Below are 23939 nucleotides of genomic sequence, written 5' to 3' on the forward strand. Positions count from 1 at the left end.
AGTAATTTATCTTCAGTTTAAAAGTAAAATCACGGGGCTGGGAAGATGACTCAGGGGTTGGGAGCACTGGTTACTCAACCAGAGGGCCCAGGTTCAATTCCCAGCACCCACATGGCAGCTAACAACAATCTGTAACTCCAAGATCTGACACCCTTGCCCAGACATACATTCAGGCAAAACACCAATTCACATAAAATAAAAATAAATTAATTAAGAAATGAAAGTGGAATCCTATTCCATCCTATTGTTATTTATGTCTCCTTCACTCCATGGCTGAACATTTCAACGTGTTTCATTTCTTCCGACAAACAGCTCTCCCACAAATGTCTACTATTTAAGCATACCCATTATCTCTTAGCATCATTTTTGGTATTTATATAGATAACATAAGCCCAGTATAATAATTCACACAATTACAGAAAACTAAGAAATTCTCCACCCAATTTGCTGTTTAGTGAACCCCTTTCCCGGGTTTTCTATGTATGTACATATAAAGCAGACTTTTAAACATATCAAAGGGTAGTTTTAGAAGCCTGAAGACTCACAATTTCCTTGCTTTGTCGGTCAAATGTGGCCTTCACAAAGAGCGAGCCCAGAGCGAAGCCAAGGGCATCATCTGTATTGGAGATGCAGGTCTGCCACCTCGGTGTGCAGGACTGTAAAGGGACAAGGAACAGGGTGCCCAGAGTGAGCACTGACCTCTGGTCTGAAGGCCTCCCTCCCTCTCTGGGGCTAGGCCTCTCAGCTGGGCAACAGACGCTTGCGGTGCCATTTCTCCTCCAGACTCCAGAGACAAGTATGGCAATATCTCAAACTACGCCGAGCCCAGAAGCAAAGCTTCAGCAGAAAAGACACAGGCAAGGCACCCACTCCATGCTCAGTTCTCACTCCGGCTATGTTCCTAATTGTCGTCCATGGATTTCAGATGTTTCTTTTTTATTATGTTTACTTATTTGGGGTGGGGGACACTCTGGCCTACCATGGTCCAGATGCGGAGGTCAGAAGACAACCTGAAGGAGCCACCACGCGAGACTTGGTGGCAAGTCTCTTCAGCAGCTGTTCTGAGCTATCCTTTTTGTTTTGTTTTGTTTTTTTGAGACAGGGTTTTTTTTTTTTTTGTGTGTAGCCTGAACTATCCTGGAACTTGCTCTATAGACCAGGCCAGTCTCAAACTCATAGAGATCCACCTGCCTCTGCCTCCCAAGTGCTGAAATTGAAGGTGTGCGCCACCACTGCCTGGTTGTTCAGGAGCAAGCTTGCTGGATCTTTGCTCTATTCTACAATTCGGGCTTCCACGCCGTCAGTCCACCTGAAGCCTGGACATCATCCCAGCTCCCTTTATTGCTTCCCTCCCAATTCAGTCCATCACTAGTTACCACTCGTTACCATCCTAGTCATTTCTTGTGTGGCCTGTCACCACTTTCCTGTCCTGTAACCCTGTCATCACTTGTCACAGTCAGACTTCTTAACATAACTGCCTTGGATGTCGCATGCCCACCTTACCAAACTCAGTCTGCAGTCCTGTTCTCAAGCTCCTACCAGAACCCCTGCAAACGCACCCTGTCCTCTGTGAATTTGCGTATGTGTTTCTTTTGCCGGGCATGCCTTCCTCCCCCACTTTCTCAGGAGTTTATTCCTCACAGTGCATCTGAGAAAGTGTTCCTGCTACCTCCTCCATCGTTCCCCACGTAGAGTGTGCCTCTCCCAACTCGGGCTTTATAAGACAGAGGAGGTTTTCACTCAATACGCACAATTAATACTCTCAGAATATACGCACTCGTTTATAGTTTTACTCCCCATACTTAATGAGGATTCTTAAAACGAAGACCAGCACGTGATCATCTTCATCATCGAAGCCTGATGCCTGTACACACCACATGCCGACATTCACTTAAGCAGCCTGGAAGCTAACTCCTGTTACAGGCGAGGAAACGGAGCACAGCAACCTGCTCACATCCCCAGGCTTAAATACGAAGGAACTTAGACTGGAAACTACAATAGCTTGATTCCGTACCATGTGCTCATGTACCATGAAGAACTGTTCCTGACACCCTGTGAGCAGGTAGCACCAGCCAGGGCGGTTCAGAAAGGAAGCAGAGTCAGGTAGCCCACCTTCTTGGTGCCATAGAGGGTCTCCAGCAGCTTCTCCTGCGCAGACTCAAAGCGTTGGTCGAGGCTTGAGGTTGTCTTCTGCACCAGGTTCCAAATCAGATAATTGTTCAGGATGCTATTTCCATACCAAAAGATAAGGAAAGACATGTGGGGAACCCTTTCTACTCCCCAGCCAGTCCCCAGGACCATGCGGGCTATGGGACTCCTGAGAGGAGCACTCTGGGACACAAGTGCCTGCAGAAATCAGCTTGGAGCAAGGTGTGGGACTAGAGGTCACAGACGGATACCCTGAAACTGCCCAGGGGAAGAGTCCACAGACATTCTGATTGAAGTTTGGAAGGTTCAGGGCCTGATCACTCAGTCTGTGTGCTAATTCACTGTGGTTGGCCCTTCCAGAAAACCCCAGAGCCCTGAGTCCCCTCCACTACCAGTCCCGCCCCGCCGCCCCCCCCAGTCCCTCCCACTCCCCAGTCACACCTAGGTTCTGTGCGGTTGATGAGTTCCGACACCTGTTGTAAATACTCAGTCCCGTACACCACCACGGGCTCAGAATCGCCCAGCTCCAGCGGCGACAACAAGAAAGACAGGAACTCGAGCCAGTCCATGGAGGGTGCTAGAGCCTGAAAGCGGAAACTCTTCAGGCTTCCCTGCCTTCCCACTGGGCTCCCACTGATTTTACTATAGCCTGGGCAGCCTTCCCATTGCCATAGTAACAGTTACTGGCTGCTTGGGGACCCCTTCCTGCAATAAGTGCTTTCCCAGACCTGAATACCCTGCAGTCTGGGAGCCTAACCACTTATTATACGAGGAAAGCCACCACGTGTGGTACTCGGCTTGGGCACAGAAATTCAAACATTTTCATGCTGGTTGATAAAACACCACTTCCCCAACGCGTCCCACATACCTGGCCTCTCTCTAGCATCTCCTTTCCCAGTCTTTCCATAATTCATTACCAAAAGGGTTGGTACAGGAGGGGCATTGGGAGAAACTTCCATACACATTCTGATTATTTTGTAGGTATCTCATCAATTTGTTTTTCCCTTTGCTTCCTTGCTTGCTTGGCCTGGAACGCACAGAAATCCTCCTGCCTCAGTCTCCCAAGTGTTGGGCTTATAGGTGCGAAGTACCATGCCTGCCTGGCTAAACACTTTTAAATACAATTTCTTTCTATAAGCCTGGACAACAGGAAAGAGACTAAAGCACGGCTTTGAGAGAGGTGGCTTAAAATGTTGACCATCTTTCTTTCCAGGGTAGCCATACACATCTGGAAACCTCACAACATCAGGAAGCAGGAAGGACTGACTGCCTCGGGAGGATAAGGAAACGGGGTGGTCTCTGTCAAGGATTGCCCTCTCCCTAATGTCTCTAGCTCCCTGCCTAGCCCACCTGCAGCTCCGAGATGCTCATCTTGTGATAGATCTTCTCTTCATCGCGCCGCTGGTCCTGGGGTACAGTGATGTTAGCCAGTTGTATCTCCAGCTCCAGAACTTGCTGCATCTGCTCCCGGGTAGAGGCTGGCTGTCCACCCAGCAGCACTCCCAGCTCCTCCATGTAGTCCAGGTAGGCTGTAAGCACCTGCAAAGGCCCCAGTCATCCTAAGATCAGCCGCAAGCCCTGCCCAAGCCTAAGGTCTGCTCTGGCCCTCACCGCTTGCCACCATTTCTTTGGCTTAATGCACTTTCCAGAAGTCTTAGTGGCTCTGTTTAATTTCTGTTCCGCTGCTGATCGTTGTCTACTTTGACTTACTTAATTACCTGTGCGTTTATCATCTATTTCCCTCAGTGGACACTGTTCAAATTTTGTCAGCTGTTCTCCACTGAATCCCAAGAGCTTGGATCAGGACCAAGCACAGAACTAGTCCCTGTAAATATTTACCCAACGGATGGACTCCCATAGTCCTTTGCCTTCTCATCTCCTACCGCCCTTCAAATTGCCCCAGTCCATCAGGGCCATGTGCTTTTACTTGAACAGTTGGATGCATCCTGCAGGGCGTCTGTCCCTTCGACTCCCCTCTACCTCTTGCCCTAACAGGCCTCCAATGTGCTTTTCTCATCCTCCCTGTATCCAGGGGAGAGAAAAATCCCAGACACAGAATATTTATCCTGAACATTATATATCCACAGACCAGATAGCTAAGGGACTTGCATATAATGTATCTTGCCCCACACCCTCACAGCAACTCCATAAAATCCATACAAGTTCCAATTTCCATAGAGGGAAGAAACTTGAGGCGATGAGGTAAGGACTCCGATCAGGGTCCTAACCTGACAAGGTCAGAGTGTGTGGAAGCCTGAGCACGACCTGGGCCCAGCATGAACTCAGGTTGCCTCAGGCCAGGCTGGCACCATCGGGACAAGGCCTGTTGGCTTTGTTCGCCACTGGAATCTTGGGTTCAAGTACAATGTCTTCCTATGACAGTTGTTCACCCAGTATTTGTTGAGGAAAGGGGAAAAGCATGCAGAGAGATCATCAGCTCTGGCCAGCAGCCACCTCTGTGACTCCTCTCCTTCCTTTTTAAGGCAGGATCTCACCATGTAGCCCAGAGTGGTTCTGAACTCATAATTCTCCTACCTCGGCTTTCAAGTGCTAGAATTACAGCATCCACCACCATGCTGGGCTTTCTTCCTACTCCTGAAGTGAAGTCCCACCCTGGGCTCACTCAAGACTAAAGGCCATTGCTTTTCTTCACTGAAAGAAGAAGTTTTTGATTCCCTGATATTCACTCTTTTGTTGTTATTGTTCTTTTGACTTTTCGAGACAGGGTTTCTCTGTGTAGCCCTGGCTGTCCTGGAACTCCCTCTGTAGACTAGGCTGGCCTTGAACTCACAGAGATCCGCCTGCCTCTGCCTCCCGAGTGCTGGGATTAAAGGTGTGCGTCACCACCACCCAGCAATAGTCATTCTTTATCCTACAAAACCTCTCCTTTCCCCCACTCTCTTTATTGCTGCTGGTGTCCGAAGGGAATCAATCTATCACCTAGCCTAGCTTCTAAGGGGGCTATAGTCAACCCAGTCAAGGATCTGGTGTGTGAACCTTTCTCTCCTTATGTCCTTGACCTCAGTTTAAGGCTTGCTTCTGAGACTTTCTTGAATCTTCCACACTCCTAGCTTTGATCCTATCTCAGCCATTGCACTATGACTTCCCCTGTTATGGCAAGAAGCTTCCTGCCTATGGAAACCAATGATGTAATGAAAATCAAACACAAAGCCTATTCCACAGCAATGGGCAACATGGTTCTTCCCTGTATTCTCCTGCACACACACGCATAAACATACAAGCATGTATGCAGTCATGGCCTCCTACTCATATTGGGGAGGAGACAGCTCTTGAGACTAGGTTCTCTCATGTCACCTTGTGGGAGCTGGGAGTCGAAACCTGCACCTGCTGGGCCATCTCTCCAGGGGCCCATTTCCCTTCTTTTGGAGTAAAGCCAAAACTTGCCAGCTATGGTAATGTAATGTGTGTGTGTAGTCCTACTGCTTTGGAGGCTGGGGCAGTAAAATCACTAAGAGTAAAGACCAGTCTGGGATACACTATAAAATCCTGTCTCATAAAAAAAAAAGAAAAAAGAAAAGAAAATAAATTAAATTCCTAAATTCTATTCAGAAGGACTAGGTTACCTTCACCTATGTCATTTTCTCTCTCCTTCAATCTGACAACAGACTGTTCACCTTCCTTCCTCAGAGCCTGTCAGAGCTGTTTCCTCTGTGGGCCCCTCTTCCTCCGTTTCAGCCTACCCTCCCCCTCAGTTAGCGCTAGTTCCCGGCTGGAATCAAATTGGGAGCCTCAGGTGTTTCCTCTGTGGTTGTCCCAATGACTGTAACCAAAATACTGTACCAAGCTGTTTCACACTCCCTCCCCCACGGAGGGAGCAGCAGCGGTCTCATTCACACATGTCTAGAGGAGGCTCTGGCTGAGAAGTCGGGTAATGTTAATGAAGGCCTGGCAGAAGGCACAGGACTCTCCAGTTGGCCTACTCAGCAGGACACTGTTTCCTCCACTGCTCCCACCTATCCCACACCTTTGTCTACGTGTTAAAAGAGAAGCCCTGAGCTTCTGGTTCCCTTCACAGTCCCTGCCAGCACTCCACCAACTTCCGTGGCTGCCAACTGATCTCTCACACAGAACGTGGCCGCATTCCTCAAACTCATACCTCTATCTGTTCTACACAGGAGCAGCGGCTGCTACCCCACACCTCAAACCTATGCTCCCCTTTTTCCAGAGAAGGAACCAGCCTCAGAGACACCAATCAGTTACAACAAGCAGGAGAGCTGAACTGAAAATCCAGGTCTAGTTTCAAAGTCGCTCCTTGTCCTGTGACATCACACTGTCTCCAGGTCCCCAAGTTCTCCAGGCTGATTCTTTAAAAGACACCACGGATCCCCTAAGACCTACTCCACTCGACTGCCACTCAGCCTTATAGCTGCGATCATCCTTACCGCCTTCATCCTCTATCTAGTAACCAGCAAGCCATGATTCTGGCTTGCTAGTCTTGTAACCTCAATGTAGTACTCACTCTCTGCCAGTCCCTCACCTGGTCCCTTACTGACTCAGAGTCCAGGCACTGCAGAGACTCTTGGCTCCAGGCTCCCTCCCCTGCATCTTCTTCTTACTCCACACAGACTGGCTTCCCAAGGCACTGCCAACCACATCCCTTCATCCCTGCTCTGGAACCTGGAGGCAACTCTTTGGGGCTGCAGAATGAATCTTTGAAGCCCTCGAAACCTTCTCCATAACCAGTCACTGGCCACCTTCTAGTCTCCCATGTGCTCAGGAGCCATCCTGACAAGCCATCCTGCTTGTTCACATCCATTTCAAACACATCCAGCCACTCTGGCTTCGGCATTTTGCCCAACACATCCTCTCTACACAGAATGCCCTCTGTTGCTCCCCGGACCTTTCCTCAGGGTCCAAACACACTAAGCCTTCTTCCTTTGAATACTTGTTCAATCTATCTCTATATAGGATGACCTCTGTTGATTCTTTGTAGTCTTTTTTTTTTTTCAAAATTACATCTGTTTACTTATTTATTTATTTTCTTGTTTGTTTATTGGTTTTTCGAGACAGGGTTTCTCTGTAGGTTTGAAGCCTGTCCTGGAACTAGCTCTGTAGACCAGACTGGCCTTGAACTCACAGAGATCCGCCTGCCACTGCCTCCCGAGTGCTGGGATTAAAGGTGTGCGCCACCACTGCCCGCCCGGCCACCTATTTATTTATAGGCATGTGTGTGTGTGTGTGTGTGTGTGTGTGTGTGTTTGCCTGATTGTTGAGGTTGAAGGAAACCTTGGAGAAGGTAGTTCTCTCTTTCCATCATGTGTCCTAAGGATTGAATTCAGGTTATCAGTTTTGACCATAGGTGAGGTGCCTTTACCTGTGGAGCCATAGTGCTGGCCCACTTCTTTGTTTTTATAGGGCCCAACTCAAATATGATCTCATAACGGAGCTTCTAGATGCCTGCATCTCACCTAAGTCCTAGAGACCTACTGAACCACGTTCTCAGATACTTAGGTCCATGAATCTATTGATATCAAAAACTTCCTGTGACAGTGACTTTGAAACCTACATCTCAGAATTGCTCCAGAGCATCTGGCATACAGCAGGTACCCATAAAATGTCTTCCCAGGGCTGGGGATGTAGCTCAATGGTAGAGGGCTTGCCTAGCATGTGTGAGGCCCTGGATTTGATTCTTAGCACCACAAAAGCAAAGAAAAAAAATTTTTCTGGAAGAAAGAATAGGAAGAAAGGAAGGGCGGGCAGAAGAAAAGGAGAAAGAGAAGCGAGGCAAGGAGAGAAGAAAGAGTAAAGGATAGCCTGCTTGCTAGCCAGGCAGCACAGTAGCCTCCCGTTCCCTACTCTGACCCTGGGCAAAGAGGAAAGTACATAGAGATTAGCTAGCTCAGCAAGGGATGGGGACAGGAGTTCTAGGATGGGCCTTACTTTCTCATTGGCAGTTCTATTTAGGTAGTAATCTCGAGAGGGCAGGAAAAGCCCAGACTGGTCCACCTGCAACAGCAAGGGGTAAAGGTTAGTCTCTCCCACTTTAAACCCAAGACTCCTGCGTATGGGGAGGGAGTATGGTATTCCGCCTTCCTGTCACATAAAGGGGGAATCTTGGCTCCCTTGGCAGAGGCTCCACGAGTCCCTACCCTTTTCCCAGCCAGGCACCTGGATGATATTGCTGTTGGAGCTCTTAGAATCAGCACTGACGTAGACGGTGAAGAAGGGGGTGGCTCTATAGGTCCCCGCTACTGCCTTTAGCACTTCCATGAAGGTGTCCTCATCCCAAGGCCCTGTGATGTTCCAGCCACCGATCTGAGTAGAGATCAGAAGTGAAATCTCTGGTCCAGGGATTACCAACGCTTCCTTGGACCACATCCTGTCCCTCCTGCTCCTCTTGCCCAAAGCCCACCCAGAGCCCCTGCCTTGTCAATGAGGTCTCGAAGTGGCTGGGCTCCTAGCTTCTCAATACGTTCCAGCTGTAGGCAGGACAGGTAGAAGCGCCGTGTCTTTCGCTCAGCTTCACTGCTGGAATTGAAAGTGGTATTCTCTGCAATGGATAGAACACAGGATAGGATCCAGGGAGCAGTTAGATTAATGGCTGTGAGGGAGCCGCTGGCCTTCATTCTGCTCCTTGCTCACATAGGTGTGTGTGTGTATTTATGTATGTATACCTGTATGTGTATGTGTATGTTTGCATGTATGTATGTATGCATTTTGTGGTACTGGGGATTGAATGTAGGGCCTTTCACATGCTAGACAAGTACTGTCCTACTGAGCTAAAATTCCAGTCCTCTTTCTACTTTTGGTAAAGTAAAAAATAGGGTCTTAATAAGTTTCCCAAGCTGGCCTTAACCTTCTAATCCTCCTGCCTCAGTCTCCTGAATAACTAGAATTATTGGCGTACAGTAGCAAGCCAAGTTCTCTCTCCCCCACCCCTGTCTCTTTTGAAAGTTGTCTCACCTATGCAGCTCTGATTGGCCTGGAACTTACTACATAGACCAGGCTAGCCTCAGACTCATTGGGATTCACCTGCTTCTGCTCCCCAAGGGCAGGGATTTTGAAACAGGGTCTTACTATGTAGTAGCCCTGGCTGCCCTGGAACTCACTCTGTAGACCAGGCTGGCCTAGAATTCATAGAGATCTGCCTGCCTCTGCCTCCAGTACGGGGATTAAAGGTGTGCACCACCTATTAAGACAGAAAGAGGAAAGTGGGCCTTTCTTCCTCTGTTTGTGGAGACCCTCAGTGAGGTCCCGGTATTCTTAGAGGGCCACCCCAGCTAAGCCAGCTCCCGTTATCGAGAGCTCCTGCTCTCTGCATGCCCTCCCTCGAGAGGATGTCACGGAACGATCCATCTAGTTCTTCACTCGTGGGTACTTGCTGAGGACCCACTAAGTGCTAGACCATGAGCTAGACATGAAGCCCAAGATGGGCACGGCACTCCTGAAGTCAGCCCTCACCAAGCAGGTGCTTCAGTACAGCCTGGTTCTGGTCCCAGAGGCTGTTGAAGGTGTTCCAGCGAGAACGCCCGTTGGGCAGAGGGTTTCTTCTAATCCAGCCTCCACAGGAGAACTGATAAAAGTCCTGACAGGGGCTCACCCCACGGTCCAGGGACTCCAGGATTTTTCCAGCCACTCGGATGCAGGCTTCTGTGAGGCAGGTGTTATGGGTTGGGTCTGTGGCAGGAGACAGGTAGGAGGGGAGACTGTCAGTCAGGAAGGGAGAAGAAAGCCTTTGGGGAAGGAAATGAGACCAGGAAGTTGGCAAAGCTAGCCCCAACAAGAAAAATATTTAGAGGTCCTTCGATTTCTAGACCCCACAGCTATGAGATGTCCTGACAGGTGTGGACCCACCTACCTCTGTGGTACTGGACCCACAGAGCCACGAGGCAGCCCAAAAGAAGGGCAGCCAGGACTAGAGAGAGGCCTGCCAAGACCAGCTCCAGCTGTGTGTGTGAACCAAAGAGTCGACGTGTCCTCTTCTGGAACCCCACCTGGGGAACACAGGACAGGGAGCATTTGAGCTGCATTGCAAGGACCCAAGATCACAGAAGTCCTCCTAGTAAATAAATATGAAGATACAGCTTGTTTCTAGAATCAGGGAACATTTAAATAGCTAGTGGGGTTAACTCCAGGGCTCAAGAGCAAAGAGGCAGGGGAGCCTGATTTGTGCAACGTCATGGCTTTGAATTGCCTCACCCTAGTCCTGGAGCAGAGGCCAGAGATGGAGTGGAAACCTGGGGAGATGACCCACCAGAAGAGCCCAGAGCACACAGCTATGGCAGGCGTCAGGCCAAGGGTGAGGCCTGAGGAGAAAGGGGGAACCCCCTTGCCCACCTCCAGTGGGTCCTGGGTGGCCCTGCCTTCTACTGGAGTCTCCGGTGCTTCTTCATCCCGAAGCTTGGCTCGTTTGTACTCCACCATCTGCAAACAGTTCAGGAGCACCAACTGAGGTCAAGCAGCTAGGCCTTTTGCCCAAGGCCCTGCCCGGGGGACTGTCCCTCCCTGCGCCGGCTCCATCCTACCTGCAGAGACGGCCCTTCCCAGGTGCCGGCTCTCAGGCTGGGTTCCCCTCTGATATCATCCTTCTCTAACCCGCACCAGAAGCCCCCATCTCCGCAAGCCAGAGTCCCTGCCAGACGCCGCCAGCTCTCTCACACCCGCCCCTCCACACTTCGTGCCCTCTCCGGAGACCCGGGTCCTCTCCTCTGGAGCCCAGGGCCACCACTCACACTGCCTCCGCCACTCAGTTCATGCAGCGCGACATTCATGGTGGTGTGGAGCAGGGCCCGGCCGCGCCTTAGGGCTGGGGGAGGTTGACCCGCCCAGGAACTACGGCCCAAGCCACCAGCTGAGCCCCGGCGCGGCCCTCCATCACAGCCACTGCTGCAGCCCCTGGCTTGGCCGCGGCGGCCCCGGCTTTTTCAAGTCTCCCCCACCCAGCGGCGCGCCCGGGGGTGGGAGCGAGGGGGAGGGGCGGAGTGCGCGCGGCTCCCAGCCAGCATCGGCGCCCAGACCGATATTGTGGATTTTACGTTCCCCGCAACCGCTGTTCTCCACCAAGTCTGAGAGCCCCTCAGGCAAGTCACCCATAATTTGCTTTCCTTTGGTTGAGGCCTAATCTCTGCTAATATTCTTTATCCGAACTCCCAAATTGCAGGCCTTCTCCAACACTTTTAAACACCATAGAGGAATCAAGCCCCTGGAAGGAGCCTCTACCTACCAGCCTCTCTGCAGGTTTATTTTACAGCCGCCACATATATACAGACGCCACAGACAGTTCACACCTATACAGGTGTCCACAGGACGTCTACAACAGCACACAGACTCCAAGCACAGCTCACACAGAGACACAGAAACAACTACACTGAAGATTCACAACGTATATATGCAAAAGCCCACTGTCTCTGGAGGCACACACAAGCACATCTCAAGGGTTAGGGCAGCATGCACTATGCACACGGCCCCCACTAATGCCACTCTTACACATTGCTTCAAGATGGCACTTTTACTCTCCAAGATAATTGCTGTCATCAGATCATCTCATAAAGGGAGGGTTACAGATGGTGACAAATTGGCAGGGAAAAAAACAGCCATGCACAGATATTTAAAGAAAAGACATGCTAACACTTCTAACTCAGGCAAGCGATTTTATTTGGGAGGTTTACAAGAAAAAAAAATAACACCCAGCAATATTTAACTGAAACGCAACAGTGTGGTATCCATGCATCTGCCATCTGCCTTCCATATTGTCATTCCTTAAACAGGCAGGGGAGTGTGACAGTCTGTTGCACCAAGGAGTGCCTCATGTTTTTTACAGTGCTGGGGAGGGAACTGGGGCACTGAGTCACCGCCTCATCTTCCTCTCCCTAACCCCACCAAGAGACTACAAGAATTTGATCTGAGGAAGCTTTAGGTAGCGGCAGTAAGTGATCATTTATTGATTCTTCACCTCGGTTCTCAGACATCGGGCTGCAAGTGGTTCCAGCATGGAATATTGCTGTGGCTGAGAAAGATGTATGATGAATGGATTTGGCTGAGAATGGCTGGGCTACGTTCTGAGGCGCTTTCTCATCCCCAAATTGCACGGTTTCAAGCAAGACAAAACCACAGTGTTGCTATTAGGATGAACAGTTCTGGATTCAGACCCAGCTTCCCCATCTGTAAAATGGAAGAGCAGTACCTACCTCCAAGTGTGGTTCTAGAATGAAATGAAACAGTGCCTGGAAAGTGACTGGCACCTAAGGAGTGCATTATGGTTCAATCTGGCTTTTCAGGTCTTGAACCAAGAGCCCTGCATCTGCTTATAGGTAATCTACCTTCTGATTATTGGAGGGCTTTAAAGGACTGTTTTTGAGGTTGATTGATGGCTCAGCAGTTAAGAGCACAGGCCACTCTTCTAGAGGACCAGAGTTCAATTCCCAGCAGCCACATAAAGGCTCACAGCCTTCCGAAACTCAAGTTCCAGGGGCTCCAAGATCCTCTTCTGGCCTCCACAGGCATTGCATGCATGTGTCGCACAGACATGCATGTAGGCAAAACACCCATACACATAAAATACAAAATAAGTAAATAAGCAAATAATATTTTAAAAATGAAATAAAAGTTTAAATATTGTTTTGGGGGATAACTTGTTTAAAATAAAGACGATTTGGACTAAGTCTGGTAATGCACACTTTTAGTGCCCACACTGCGGAGGCAGAGGCAGGCGAATCGATGTGAACTCTAGCCAGTCCAGTCTACACACTGAATGGCTGACCAGCCAGGGCCACACAGTGACTGGGTCTGCCTAAAAAAATTATTAATAGTATTATCTCAAGGAAAAATATTACTAAATTGTCCAAGCTGACCCTAAAGTTTCAATTCTTCTGCCTCAGTCTCCCCAGTAGCTGAAATTAACAGGCCTGCCTGATTTTATTTTATTTATATTTTTTTGTTTATTTTGAGACAAGGTCTCATTACATAGCCAGGGCTGGTCTCCAGCTTGCAGCGATCTCCCTGCCTCTGCCTCCCAAGTATTGGCTATAACTACATACTACCATGCCCTGGTATTTTGATTATTATTATCACTTAAGTACCATAACTAGAGTAAGACCAATTACCCTGAAGGAAGCATGTTCTTTAGTTCTCTGATGGTGGAGTAGGCTGGGTTAGTTAGGGGTTCCCTAAGCAACAAGTTCTCACATCCTGCCACACTGCAGTCCGAAGCAGCAATCTACTTGGGACAAGTCTTTGGCATGTTCATGCTCACCCTAACAGTGCTGTGATATCACGGTGTTCACCTCTGCTTCCCTTCCAAAGCTGGATGAGAGAAGACCCAGCACTTGAGAACCAGGTGAGGGGGGGCCTGTGCCTAGGCTTGGAAGACGGAAGCAGGAAGACCATTTGTTCAGGGTCATCCTCAGCTCTACAATTAGTTTGAGAACAGCCGAGGGTGTATGAGACCCTGTCTAAGAAAGAAAAGGAAAGGGGGAGGGAAAAAAGAAAGAAGGAAGGAAAAAAATAGAATGAGTCAGATCTGACGGTACAGGAAGGTCTACAATCTCAGTTACTCAGAACCAGAAGGATAATAAATCTATTATGTCTTGCCTGGTCACCCTGAGCAACTTGGTAAGACCCTTGTCACAAAACCAAAAGGAGAAAGAAGATTGAGGATATAGTTCAGAAGTAGAGTCCTCGCTAACATGCTTAAGGCCCTAGGTTCAATCCCCAGTAACTGAAGGACAAGGGAAGTGAAACCAAAACCATCAAGTACGGACAGCACATACTTCAGTGTGTGGTGATTTGAATGAGAATGGTCCCCATAGGTTCATATATTTGAATGCTTGGTCCATTCCAATTGGTGGAATTGAAGAGGGGTTAGGAGTAGGAGGTGTGTCACTGTGGGTGGGCTTTGAGATTTAAAAATCCCAGCCAGGGACTGGACAGATGGCTCAGCCATTAAAGGCTGGGCTCACAACCAAAAATCCCAGCCGGGTGGTGGTGGCACAGGGCTTTAATCCCAGCACTCAGGAGGCAGAGGTAGGCGGATCTCTGTGAGTTCGAGGCCAGCCTGGTCTACAAGAGCTTTGAAGCCTGTCCTGGCTTCAAAGCTACAGAGAAACCAGGTCTTGAAAAACCAAAACCACAAACAAACAAAAATCCCACACCATTCCCAGCTAGTGCTCTCTCTCTCTCTCTCTGCCTCCTGCTTCTGGACTGTAACCTCTCATCACTGCTCCAGCACCTGCTGCCTGCTGCCATGCTTGCCACCGTGATGGCCGTGGAGTCACCCTCTGAAACTGCAAGCTCTTACTAAACACTTTCTTCTGTAAGGTGTGTCGGTCACACTTGTCTCTTCACAGCAATAGAAAAGTAACTAAGACAACTGTTCTAGGTGTGGCACATATACAGGCCCAGTCATCCTTGTGATACAGTTACTAACTGGCTGAGGAAGGATCCAAATTCAGGGCTCCTGACTCTTTCAACCTGGAAAGCAGATTGGAAATATGAACCAAAAGGAAGTCGCTTCCCCAATACTGTTGCTACTCGTTTACCACATCTCCTCTAAGAAGCGTAAGAAGAATCACATCTGTTTTGAAACCAGGCTAAGGTGGGATCAAATCTAGGCTCCGTTTCTTATTAGCTGACATCTTTATCAAGTTACTGGACAGCACTAAATTTTCCTTGCCTGTAAAACAAAGACAACCATCCCTATCCCAGAGAACTAAACGCCAGCACCTGCACACAAGAATCTAGGACGTTTATAATGTTCTCAGATTCACTAATACTGAGCTTGAATTTTTTTCATGTCTCCTTCGCGTACAAAATCAGTTTTTAGGCCCATAACTGCTCCTGTCTACATTTTTAAGTGCCATGCATTAGAAACTTGGAGATACTTCTGTTGTAGACTACTGTTTTAAGATGTGTTACATTTGTTTATGCTGTGGAACATTTGTTTGATGATGCAAAGATGTGTTGCATTCTTTTATATTTTATTTGTTTAACTCTGTGAAGCTGTGTTACTCTGCCTGTCTAAAATACCTGAGTGGTCTAATGAAGAGCTGGACAGCCAATAGCAAGGCAGGAGAGAGGACAGGCAGGGCTGGCAGACAGAATAACTAGGAGAAAAAAATCTGGGAAAAGATGATCGAGGAGCAGGATAAGGAGGAGGACCCGAGGGGCCAGCTACTCAACTATATAACAAGCCATAAAGTAAGAAGTAAAGACGGCTGGGTAGTGATAGCGCTTTAATCTCAGCACTCAGGAGGCAGAGGCAGACAGATCTCTGTGAGTTCGAGGCTAGCCTAGCCTACAGAGCGAGTTCCAGGACAGGCTCCAAAGCTACAGAGAAACCCTGTCTCCAAAAAAGTAAAAAGAAGTAAAGAAAGGAATATAGAATATTGAAGCTAAAATACCAGAGGCAAAAGATAGACAGGATAGTTTGAGTTAAGGAAAGCTGGCAAGAAACAAGCCAAGCTAAGGTCAAGCACTTATGAGTAATAATAAGTTCCCATGTATATTTATTTGAAAGCTGTATGTTTGGCCTTTATAAGAGTCAAAGAAAAAAAAACATTTCTATTCTCCAATTCTATTATCTTCCCTTTATGTTTATCATCCATTTTTCTCTACACTATTTTTTTCTCCTTTCTCTGTTCTCCCTTTTCTATGTATCATTCATTTATTTGTTTGTAACAGGGTCTTAGGATGTAATCTAAGAACTTTGTATCCCCCTGCCTCAGTGTCCAGGGTATTTGGTTTAGTAGATATACCATCAAACCTGGCTTTTCTTCTACCACCCTCCGGTCTTCCTTTCCTTTAATTGATCTGAATGAAGGGAGAATGGGCAGACCCTTCACTCCTAAATTTACAGGACAGTGTTGTCATGATAGAAAGAACGCTAATGATCAGTACTGACAAAGATGGGGAGTGTGGTTACCTCCGTACACTCCGTATACTGTTAGCTTATAAATTCAGATATTCTTTGTACTATGAAAAGTGCAAAGTAATGCTCATTCTGATCCAGGAGGGCTGTTTCTAGAAACTTATGTCAGAGAATGTTATCCAAAAGATGTCTATCAAATAACCACACCAAATTTAATGGGTTAAAGTAAGAACTAAACACGAAAACTAAACTAAGTAAGATCCCAGCACGTGGGAGGCAAAGGCAGGCTTGGTCTATAGGGCGAGCTCCAGGACAGGCAGGGCTGCACAGAGAAACTCTGTCTCAAAAAAACTAAAATAAATAAAGTAAGGGTTCTTGTTCTTCATGCTCAGTGGTTTGACTGGAGGGCTCTTCGGGGGCTGGATAGTCTAGAATACTTAGATGGTCTTATTTGTTTTGTGGACGCTGAGTGGGATGACCAAATCCTGTGTAATAACTCTTCTTCTATACCATGCTATATCAAAATAACAAAAAAAAGAGAGAGAAAAGTTGAGCTAAGATTATTCATCATTAGAGCGCTCATCGATAGTAGCAGCAGCAATAAACCCCAAAAGCAGGGGTCGTGTTCCAATGCACAGCCATCTTTCAGACCTTGGCTCCTTCACATTTGCTAGAGTTCCACTGGGCAAGTCAGTCCTGTGGTCAAGGTCGGACCCAGGGACGGAGAACTAGACTTAGTTCACTACGTCTGTATTGGGAGAGCTTAAATATTGGGTTTCCTACATTTGCTCATCACGGCATTATTTATAATACCTCTAACATAGGGAGGAAATAATGTATAACATCCATACAACAGGACACTGAGCAACACGTGCAAATGATGAAGAGAAATAATCAATAGGAGAAACTGCCATAAAAATTAAGAGAGGAAGGGATTTTTAAAATTTCATTTTTATAAAGCAAAATAAACAAACACATGTAAGCACAGGTTGAAAAATGTCAGAAGGATGTAAAAAAAGTTTGATATGAATGTGTCCAGTGATGATATTAATTTCTTTTTTTACACTTATTTATTATATACTTGCTTGCACATGCCAGAGCACACATGTAGAGGTCAGAGGGACACCTTGTGGGTGTCTGTCCTTCCATCATGGGGTTTGAAATCAGGTCCTGACAGCACATGCCTTTACTTACTGAGCCCTTAATCAAGCCTGATGTTACTTTCAAGCTCTTTGGGTTTGTATAGTAACAGCTACCATTTCTGTATACTTTCCATGTTAATTTAATCTCTACAATCTAATAAAAATATATCTCACCAACATAATTGTCCTGTAGTACAGATGAGAAACCTAAGATACTGGAAAACTTAACAACTTGACCCAAATCAAATAGTAAATATAAGGCAGGATTCTGGTTTGAATCTGGACTCCAGACTCATTAATCACTACATGAATCTATCAAAGTCAACTGAGGTGTCTAGGGCTCCAGTTTGATCCTTGGTAAATGGGTTCTATCAGCAGTGGGGTTTTGTTGTTTATTTTCCAGGCTGGGGAACCAACCCAGAGCTCTGTGCAAGCCTATTGTGCAAGTTGCTCTATCACTGAACTTCATCCCCAGTCCTGGGCTTTTTTGAGACAAGTTCTCAATGTAGTCCAGGCTAGCCCTCAACTCTCTATGTAGGCCAGGCAGCTTGAGATCTTCCTTCTTTAGCCTTCTGAGTGCTGGGTACAGATGTGTGCTACTATGCCCCAGGTGAGGGATTTTCAATTTAAAAATATTCAAAATCCTATTACAACACTTCAAATTTTATCACAGCAGGATGAAGAACATCAAACTTTTGAGTAGAGGATCAGAATACAAGGATTTTTCCTCACACTTTGATAACAGAAGTGGAACTCATGTATATTCAGCATTACAAGATCTTTACAGTTCTACACTTAGGTCTTTTGCTTAACTACAATCCAGCACACACAGGGGGACAAGAATAGATTAGCTAAGATTGTTACTTAAGGTTTGGGAGGTTCAAGGCTAGCCTGGTCTACACAAGTTCCAGGTCTATGTAGTGAGACCCTGTCTCAAACAAAACAGAAGAATCTAACCGAGTGTTGTAATACACCCTTGTACTCCCAGAAACATTGGAGGCTAAGGCTGAGGAGGGGCTTACCTAAGCTATATAACAAGTTTCAGGCTAGCTCGGGCTACGCAGTAAGACCCTGTCTTAAAAAAAAAAAAAAACAAGAATGAATGAATGAATTTAGGTTAAATTCTTATCCTTATCTCTCTCATTCTAGAGAAGGATTTTGTTTCACTTCCCATACAGTAGCCACCCTTGGCAAGAGCCCCAGGGCTCCTTCTTCCACAGTTTAGGTGAAGGGCTGCTCAGTTCCTGAGACAATGCAGTTTAGCTCAGGACCAATGGGTGGGCTCTGTGTTTTGTCTGTTTAGACCAGAGTACTAGCTCAGAGAGGCGCATAGGACACGTTCTCACTGGGGAAGGTTATACAGTCAGGTTTGCTGTGGTTTTCTTTGTTTTTTTTTTTTCTAAAGTTATACAAGTAGAAATGATTTTTTTCTTTTCTTCTTCTTCTTCTTTTTTTTTTTTTTGGTTTACTTTTGTTTCAGGACTGAGTTTCACTATGTAACCTTGGCTAGCCCAAAACCCACTGTGTAGACTCAGCTGGCTCAGACTCACAGAAATCAGCCTCGTTGAATGCTGGGATGAAAGGCCAACACCATCAGGACCAGCACAAACAAACAAACAACAAAACAAAACAAAACAAAAAACGTGAGTATTGGGCCTTAGATTCAAGGTCATTCCGGTAAAGGTAGATGATGGAGTAAAAGTCATTGCTGTACAATTTCCAAGGGGAGGGAGGCGTTCTGGGTTCTCTAGTCACCCAGAGTTACTCCTTTCTTCCTTCCAGATGCCAGGGACCTTCTCATCACAGGGCCCAGCTGGCGGCCCCCCCTCCCAGCCACGAGGACAGAGGGCAGGAGTGCTCGAAGAAACCTCTAGTCAGGCTGAGACCGACGCGGGAGCAGTCCCTCGCACCTTCTCCCTACCCAATTCTGGGAGCAGATGTTTTTGCAATTAACACCTGAATAAGTGGTGCTGAATAAGGAAAGAAAACCAGCACCCAGCAATCTCACTAGCTGCACGATTTGGCTGGACTAAAGGGAAGGTGTTGTCTTGCTTGGGACGTGGACAGAACCAACGGCGTCATTATTAATCTTTACCAGCTCTTCGCTGTGAATGAGACACACCCTCCCTCCTAAGGCCAGTGATTGCGCCAGAGCCCTCTCGCGCCAGAGAGCCGGTGACGCGGCGGCTGACTGCTAGTCGGGCGGGGGCGGGGCTTGGGGGGCGGTAAGAGGTAAAGGGAAGAGTACACGTTCTGATCCGTGGAAGGGGGGGAGAACTCTACCCCGAGCCCCAGCAACAAGGGCGGGGGACACCCTGTCCCTCCCGACGCTTACTAGCGCGCGCCTAGTGCTCAGGCACTCCGGGCTTCCCTGCGTCATCCGCATCCAGGGCGCCCGCCGCGATGCTGCCATTCATTTCTCCCACACTGCCAGCCAGTGCGAGCCTCCAGGGCTGAGGGAACCGCGTGGAGCGACTGGCGCTTTGAGTCTGGATTTTGGCGCCAAGAGCGGGCCTAGGGTTTGTGGGGAGTCTACTCGGTTGCGCGCTGCGGCTGCGGTGTTAAGATCCTACTGAAAGGCCGCAACGTAGTCTAGCCGGGGACAGACCCGATGATATTCATACAGGGGCCAAGTGTGGGGACAGATACAGAAAGTCCAAACCCGACACAGAGACCAGATCAGATGCACAGACCTAAACTGACAGATGCAGACAGTCCAATACAAATTGACCAGTTGCTGCTGGAGACCTGCGAGCACCTAGGATACAGGGACGCGCCAACCATGGTGGCACCACCCCCAGGCCCGAGTTCTTCCCGCGCTCCGGTCGGCTGGTACCTTCCCTCTCTTCACGCGTGTTCCGCCCTTTCCAGGCACCCTTTAGGGTCCGGGAGTGTCCACTGCCAGTCTGACCACCGCCTTCCGAGGCCCCGCCGCGCCCCCAGCTTTTGGCGCTCGGCTTCCAGGCGCTCTCCCCTAGCCGCGGCGTCCGACCCTCCCCTTCTCCCCTAAGCACTAGGCTACCCACTCTCGGCTAGCTCTCGCCTGCACCTGCCGCTGCGGTCCTCCCGGGCCCACGTGGCGGCCATTCCGGGCCACATCGCGGGAACCTCCCACGGCTGCTCGCTCCACTCCAGGGATCACCGGGCTCGCTCGGACCGCTGGGCCCCGCCTCTTTCCGCTGGCCGGTGCCCGCCCCGCCTCCACCGCGCCCCGCCTGCCGTTCTCTGCCGCAGTCGGGCGCTCATCGTCATTCCGCTCTCGCCGCCGCCGCCGCCCCCGCCCCGCCCCCGCCCGGTCCCCGCCGCTGCCGCCGCCGCCTGCCCAGCGGCCCGGGAGGCGGAGGCGCGGGGGAGGAGGCCCCGCTCGGCTCCGCAGTCCCGGATGCTGTATGACTTCATCCTTCCGCCGGCTCCCCTGCTGAGCTAGGGCCGGTCCGGCAGCTAGCCTCTGCCCGTGCCCCGCCGCAGTCCCTAGCCCGCCCGGTGCCCGCCATGTCCGAGATCCTACCCTACGGTGAGGACAAGATGGGCCGCTTCGGCGCAGACCCCGAGGGCTCCGACCTCTCTTTCAGCTGCCGCCTGCAGGACACCAACTCCTTCTTCGCCGGCAACCAGGCCAAGCGGCCCCCCAAGCTGGGCCAGATCGGCCGAGCCAAGAGAGGTACGCGGCCCGGGCCCGGAGTCGCCGCCTGACCCAGAAACCCTTCGCCCGGCGTCCTCAGGCTGCCGTTCCCCGTCAAGTGGCAGCCGCTCTTGCCGCAGACCAGCGCAGCCAGCTGCGCACCCGCCCGGGGTGGGGAGGGTCCCTGCTGTGGAGTTGTCCCATTCTTTTCCTCTCCCGGGAATACAGTGTCCCGGATTCGAAGCTCGCCACTTCTGGAAAAAGAGCCCTGGCTCCTGGTCGAGGGGGAGGGGCCGCTTAGGGTATTTAGGGCTGCTTGGCACTGGGAACGCAGGATGGTGGGCCAATTCCTTGGGCTAAGATGAGTAGGTGGATGCTACTGGAGGGCAAGGAGGCCAAAGGTTCGGTTGTCTTGTTTGTTTGCACGGGCAGGGGACTCCGGGTGCCAGTATCAAGACGGGGATTCAGGTGGAGGAGAGGGTTACACACCAGGTAGCAGTTTCATCTGAGCCCAGTTTGAGGAGGGGGTCTCTGTCGAAGGGAGAGATTTTTGATCAGTTTAGATGGAGGAAGGCTCAGGTGACGGGAAGGTTCGCACTGGGAATCTTTGGAAGAGGGGTGTTCCCACACAGGGAGGAGGTTTGGGTCCCAGGTCTGGTAGCAGGTAGGGTCCGCAGAAGAGTTCGGGTGGGGAGGGCATAGGTTTTCGAGTGGTGTCGCGGGAACATAGCCAGCAGAGTAGATCTGCGCGGGGTGTGAGGACGCGGGCCCCACTCTCGCCGCCGCCCCCCGAGACCACGCGGCTGATGCGCTTTCTCCCTGCGCAGTGGTGATCGAGGATGACCGGATAGACGACGTGCTGAAGGGGATGGGGGAGAAGCCTCCGTCCGGAGTGTAGACGCGCCGGCTCTGGCGGCGGGCTCCGGGCCCAGCCCCGCAGCGGCCAGGAGCACGGGCCGGCGATGCGGCTGCCGGCGCACCCCCGCCCGGGCCGAGGTGCCTGCGGGCGGGGGCTGCAGGGCCACGCCGCCGCGGGGTCGGTGTTGCTACCGCCGCTGCCAGGCGCTCCGGAGCTGTCCGCTTCAGCACCACGGCGGCGGCGGTAGTGGTGGTGCGGACCAGCCCGGAGCCCGCCGACGCACTCATGCACTTTAGAACCTCGGGCCGCAGCTCCACCCCGCACACCGGAACCGACACAGAGACCCACGGCCCCCAGCCCGCCCCCTCCCGCACGGCTCCCCTGCCCCGCCCCTCCTCCGATCAATCTGGTCTGCAGCCCGGACAGCTGCGGCGGCGTCGGACTGCGCGGCCAGGGAGGTTTGGCTGCATATTTGCATGAGCTTCCTACCCACCTCAGCCTAGCCCTCCGGGTCTTTCCTCGACTGTACCCCTGTCTGGCGTGACCCCAGCCTCTTTCTAAGGGACTTCCTCAGCACATTTGTATTTTTATATCCGATTCTTTGTTTACTGGCTCCTCTCATGGTTTGTGCCCTTCCCCCATAGCCTCCGCCATGCTCTTCTGCGCCTGGCAGATAGGACAGGTGTTGAGACTGGGATGGGACAAGCCCCCAACATGGTAACTAACCACATGGCCAGTCTGCCCAAACCTGACCCCAGGAGGCTCATTGGGAGACTCCTCCCTCCCAAGGTATCACCTTTTAAGGGCCCAGATCTGATTTTACCTTGGACCCCTTCATGCTATCCCTGGGAACCCAAATGGGGACTGCTCAGTACCTTTGGATGACACCTGTGGACCTGAAGATGTTTTCAACCCAGGGTTGTCCTTTGTAAAAATGTTTCTCCATCCTCAATGTAACAGGAGTGTGTGAATAAACACAGACCTCCGTGTGTGTGAGTGTGTGTGCATGTGTGTGTGCTACTTCAGTCTGCTGGGAGATAGGTGTGGACAATCTTGGGTGCAAGTTCCCAGTGGGGAAGTGTTAGCAAGTGAGCATTAGGAGGGCACCCTTGTGGAAACATGGTAACTATATGGCCTTTTTAAGTACACTTATAGCCTAAGCAGGACAGGTCGCCAGTGTTGGGGCTGAACTGGGATCAGAAATATAAGCAATCTAAATTCAAGATCGTTAGCCTCTTAAGGATAAATTCAGGTTGGATAGGAATATCCAAGGCCAGTTGGTTTGCAGAGGAACTGTGTTGAACTTTACCCCAAAGTTCAACAAAATCATAGGACACTCTGTATGTTGGAGGAGATGCAGGAACCCTGTAGAAACAAAAACAAAAACAAAAAAAAACCTAGAAGCTAGAGACCTGGGATTTGGGACGTAGTTGGACTCATACTGTATTGGTTGACATGGGCTCGATCCCACCAGCACTGTTTTATGCGCGAGACCGCTGGGGCTTGAGTACCCAGTAACCAATTCTGCAGCTCCAAGTTGGGAATTCCAGCTCCCTAGGAGTTTACTGTTCGAAGGCAGGGAGGGCTTGAAGACCATGCTTCCAGTCTCACAGATGAATGGCATTGAGAAAGTCTTCATTATCTGAGTCTTGTAGGAAGCAGGGTGAGGCAGGAGGACTGGGCGGCGACAGGAGCTGGGCCCCCAGGGCCAACTGGGTCACACTGAGCTCCCTGCCCTTATGCATGACGTAAAAGTGGAAATGAAAACCACTGCCATAGGTTGTATGCCTCAGTGACCAGCCATAATGGGACTGAGCATAGTGTTTGATCCGAAAGTGGGGACCCGCAGAAGTCATGGAGATGAACCGGCCTCCAGGAACCAGCACCCGGCTCACCTGCAAGGCAGACAGAGAAGTCATCAGTGCGGAATCACCTCCAGGTTCTCAAAGGTCAGTACTACCCACAATGACCTCCTAATCAAACCTTAGCTGTTGCTCCATATCCAGTCGTCCAGGTTTTCTGTGAGAATAAGCCACCTTCTGCCTTTGGCTGTTCTAGATAGGGCTCAACTCTGAACAGGGAGGGGCATGGTCATGCAGGAGACACAGCTTTCCTCTCGGCTCCTCACTCCCCCAGCCTGTGTCACCTGTCTGGAGCCTAGCTACCACCTCTCCCCTATGTCCAGCCAGTAGCCAACAACTGGCCTTTGTGAGCCTGGTCACTCCAGTCTCATCTGTTCTTCAGAAAACCATACTTTTTGAAGGTGACCTGCTTTGAGTCTTACTTTCTGGTCTCTGAGTTCTTCCAGGCTCTTGAAAGTCCAACCCCTTTCCCCAGCATCTC

The 23939-nt window shown here is 50.0% G+C and overlaps 2 protein-coding genes across 7 annotated transcripts in view; one reads left to right on the forward strand and one right to left on the reverse strand.

The window, feature by feature from the left end:
• The window catches only part of Ece2 (endothelin converting enzyme 2), a 40461-nt gene that overhangs the window by 10094 nt on the left and 6428 nt on the right, over positions 1-23939 (reverse strand). Inside the window, exons 1-11 of one of the 6 annotated variants that reach the window (XM_085685323.2) lie at positions 10842-11009; positions 10447-10533; positions 9968-10103; positions 9571-9786; positions 8535-8659; positions 8278-8424; positions 8050-8115; positions 3499-3687; positions 2590-2732; positions 2113-2227; positions 546-656 (exon numbers count right to left, since the gene is read on the reverse strand). In XM_085685323.2, the coding sequence (XP_085541449.2) occupies positions 546-656; positions 2113-2227; positions 2590-2732; positions 3499-3687; positions 8050-8115; positions 8278-8424; positions 8535-8659; positions 9571-9786; positions 9968-10103; positions 10447-10533; positions 10842-10880 (1374 nt within the window). In that variant the 5' untranslated portion in view covers positions 10881-11009. Of the gene's footprint in view, positions 1-545; positions 657-2112; positions 2228-2589; positions 2733-3498; positions 3688-8049; positions 8116-8277; positions 8425-8534; positions 8660-9570; positions 9787-9967; positions 10104-10446; positions 10534-10841; positions 11010-20141; positions 20273-20623; positions 20747-23014; positions 23492-23939 lie in introns of those variants that run through there. The other 5 variants (XM_085685324.2, XM_048453782.3, XM_048453779.3 and 2 more) reach the window with 5 other exon arrangements.
• On the forward strand, positions 20454-22592 carry Camk2n2 (calcium/calmodulin dependent protein kinase II inhibitor 2). Its single transcript, XM_085685328.2, has 2 exons — positions 20454-20776; positions 21565-22592. Exons 1-2 carry the CDS (start codon positions 20608-20610, stop codon positions 21633-21635), a joined length of 240 nt encoding a protein of 79 aa, XP_085541454.1. The 5' UTR covers positions 20454-20607; the 3' UTR covers positions 21636-22592.

Source organism: Myodes glareolus, chromosome 2, assembly GCF_982192425.1.
Source record: "Myodes glareolus chromosome 2, mMyoGla1.1, whole genome shotgun sequence".
Lineage (NCBI taxonomy): Eukaryota > Metazoa > Chordata > Mammalia > Rodentia > Cricetidae > Myodes > Myodes glareolus.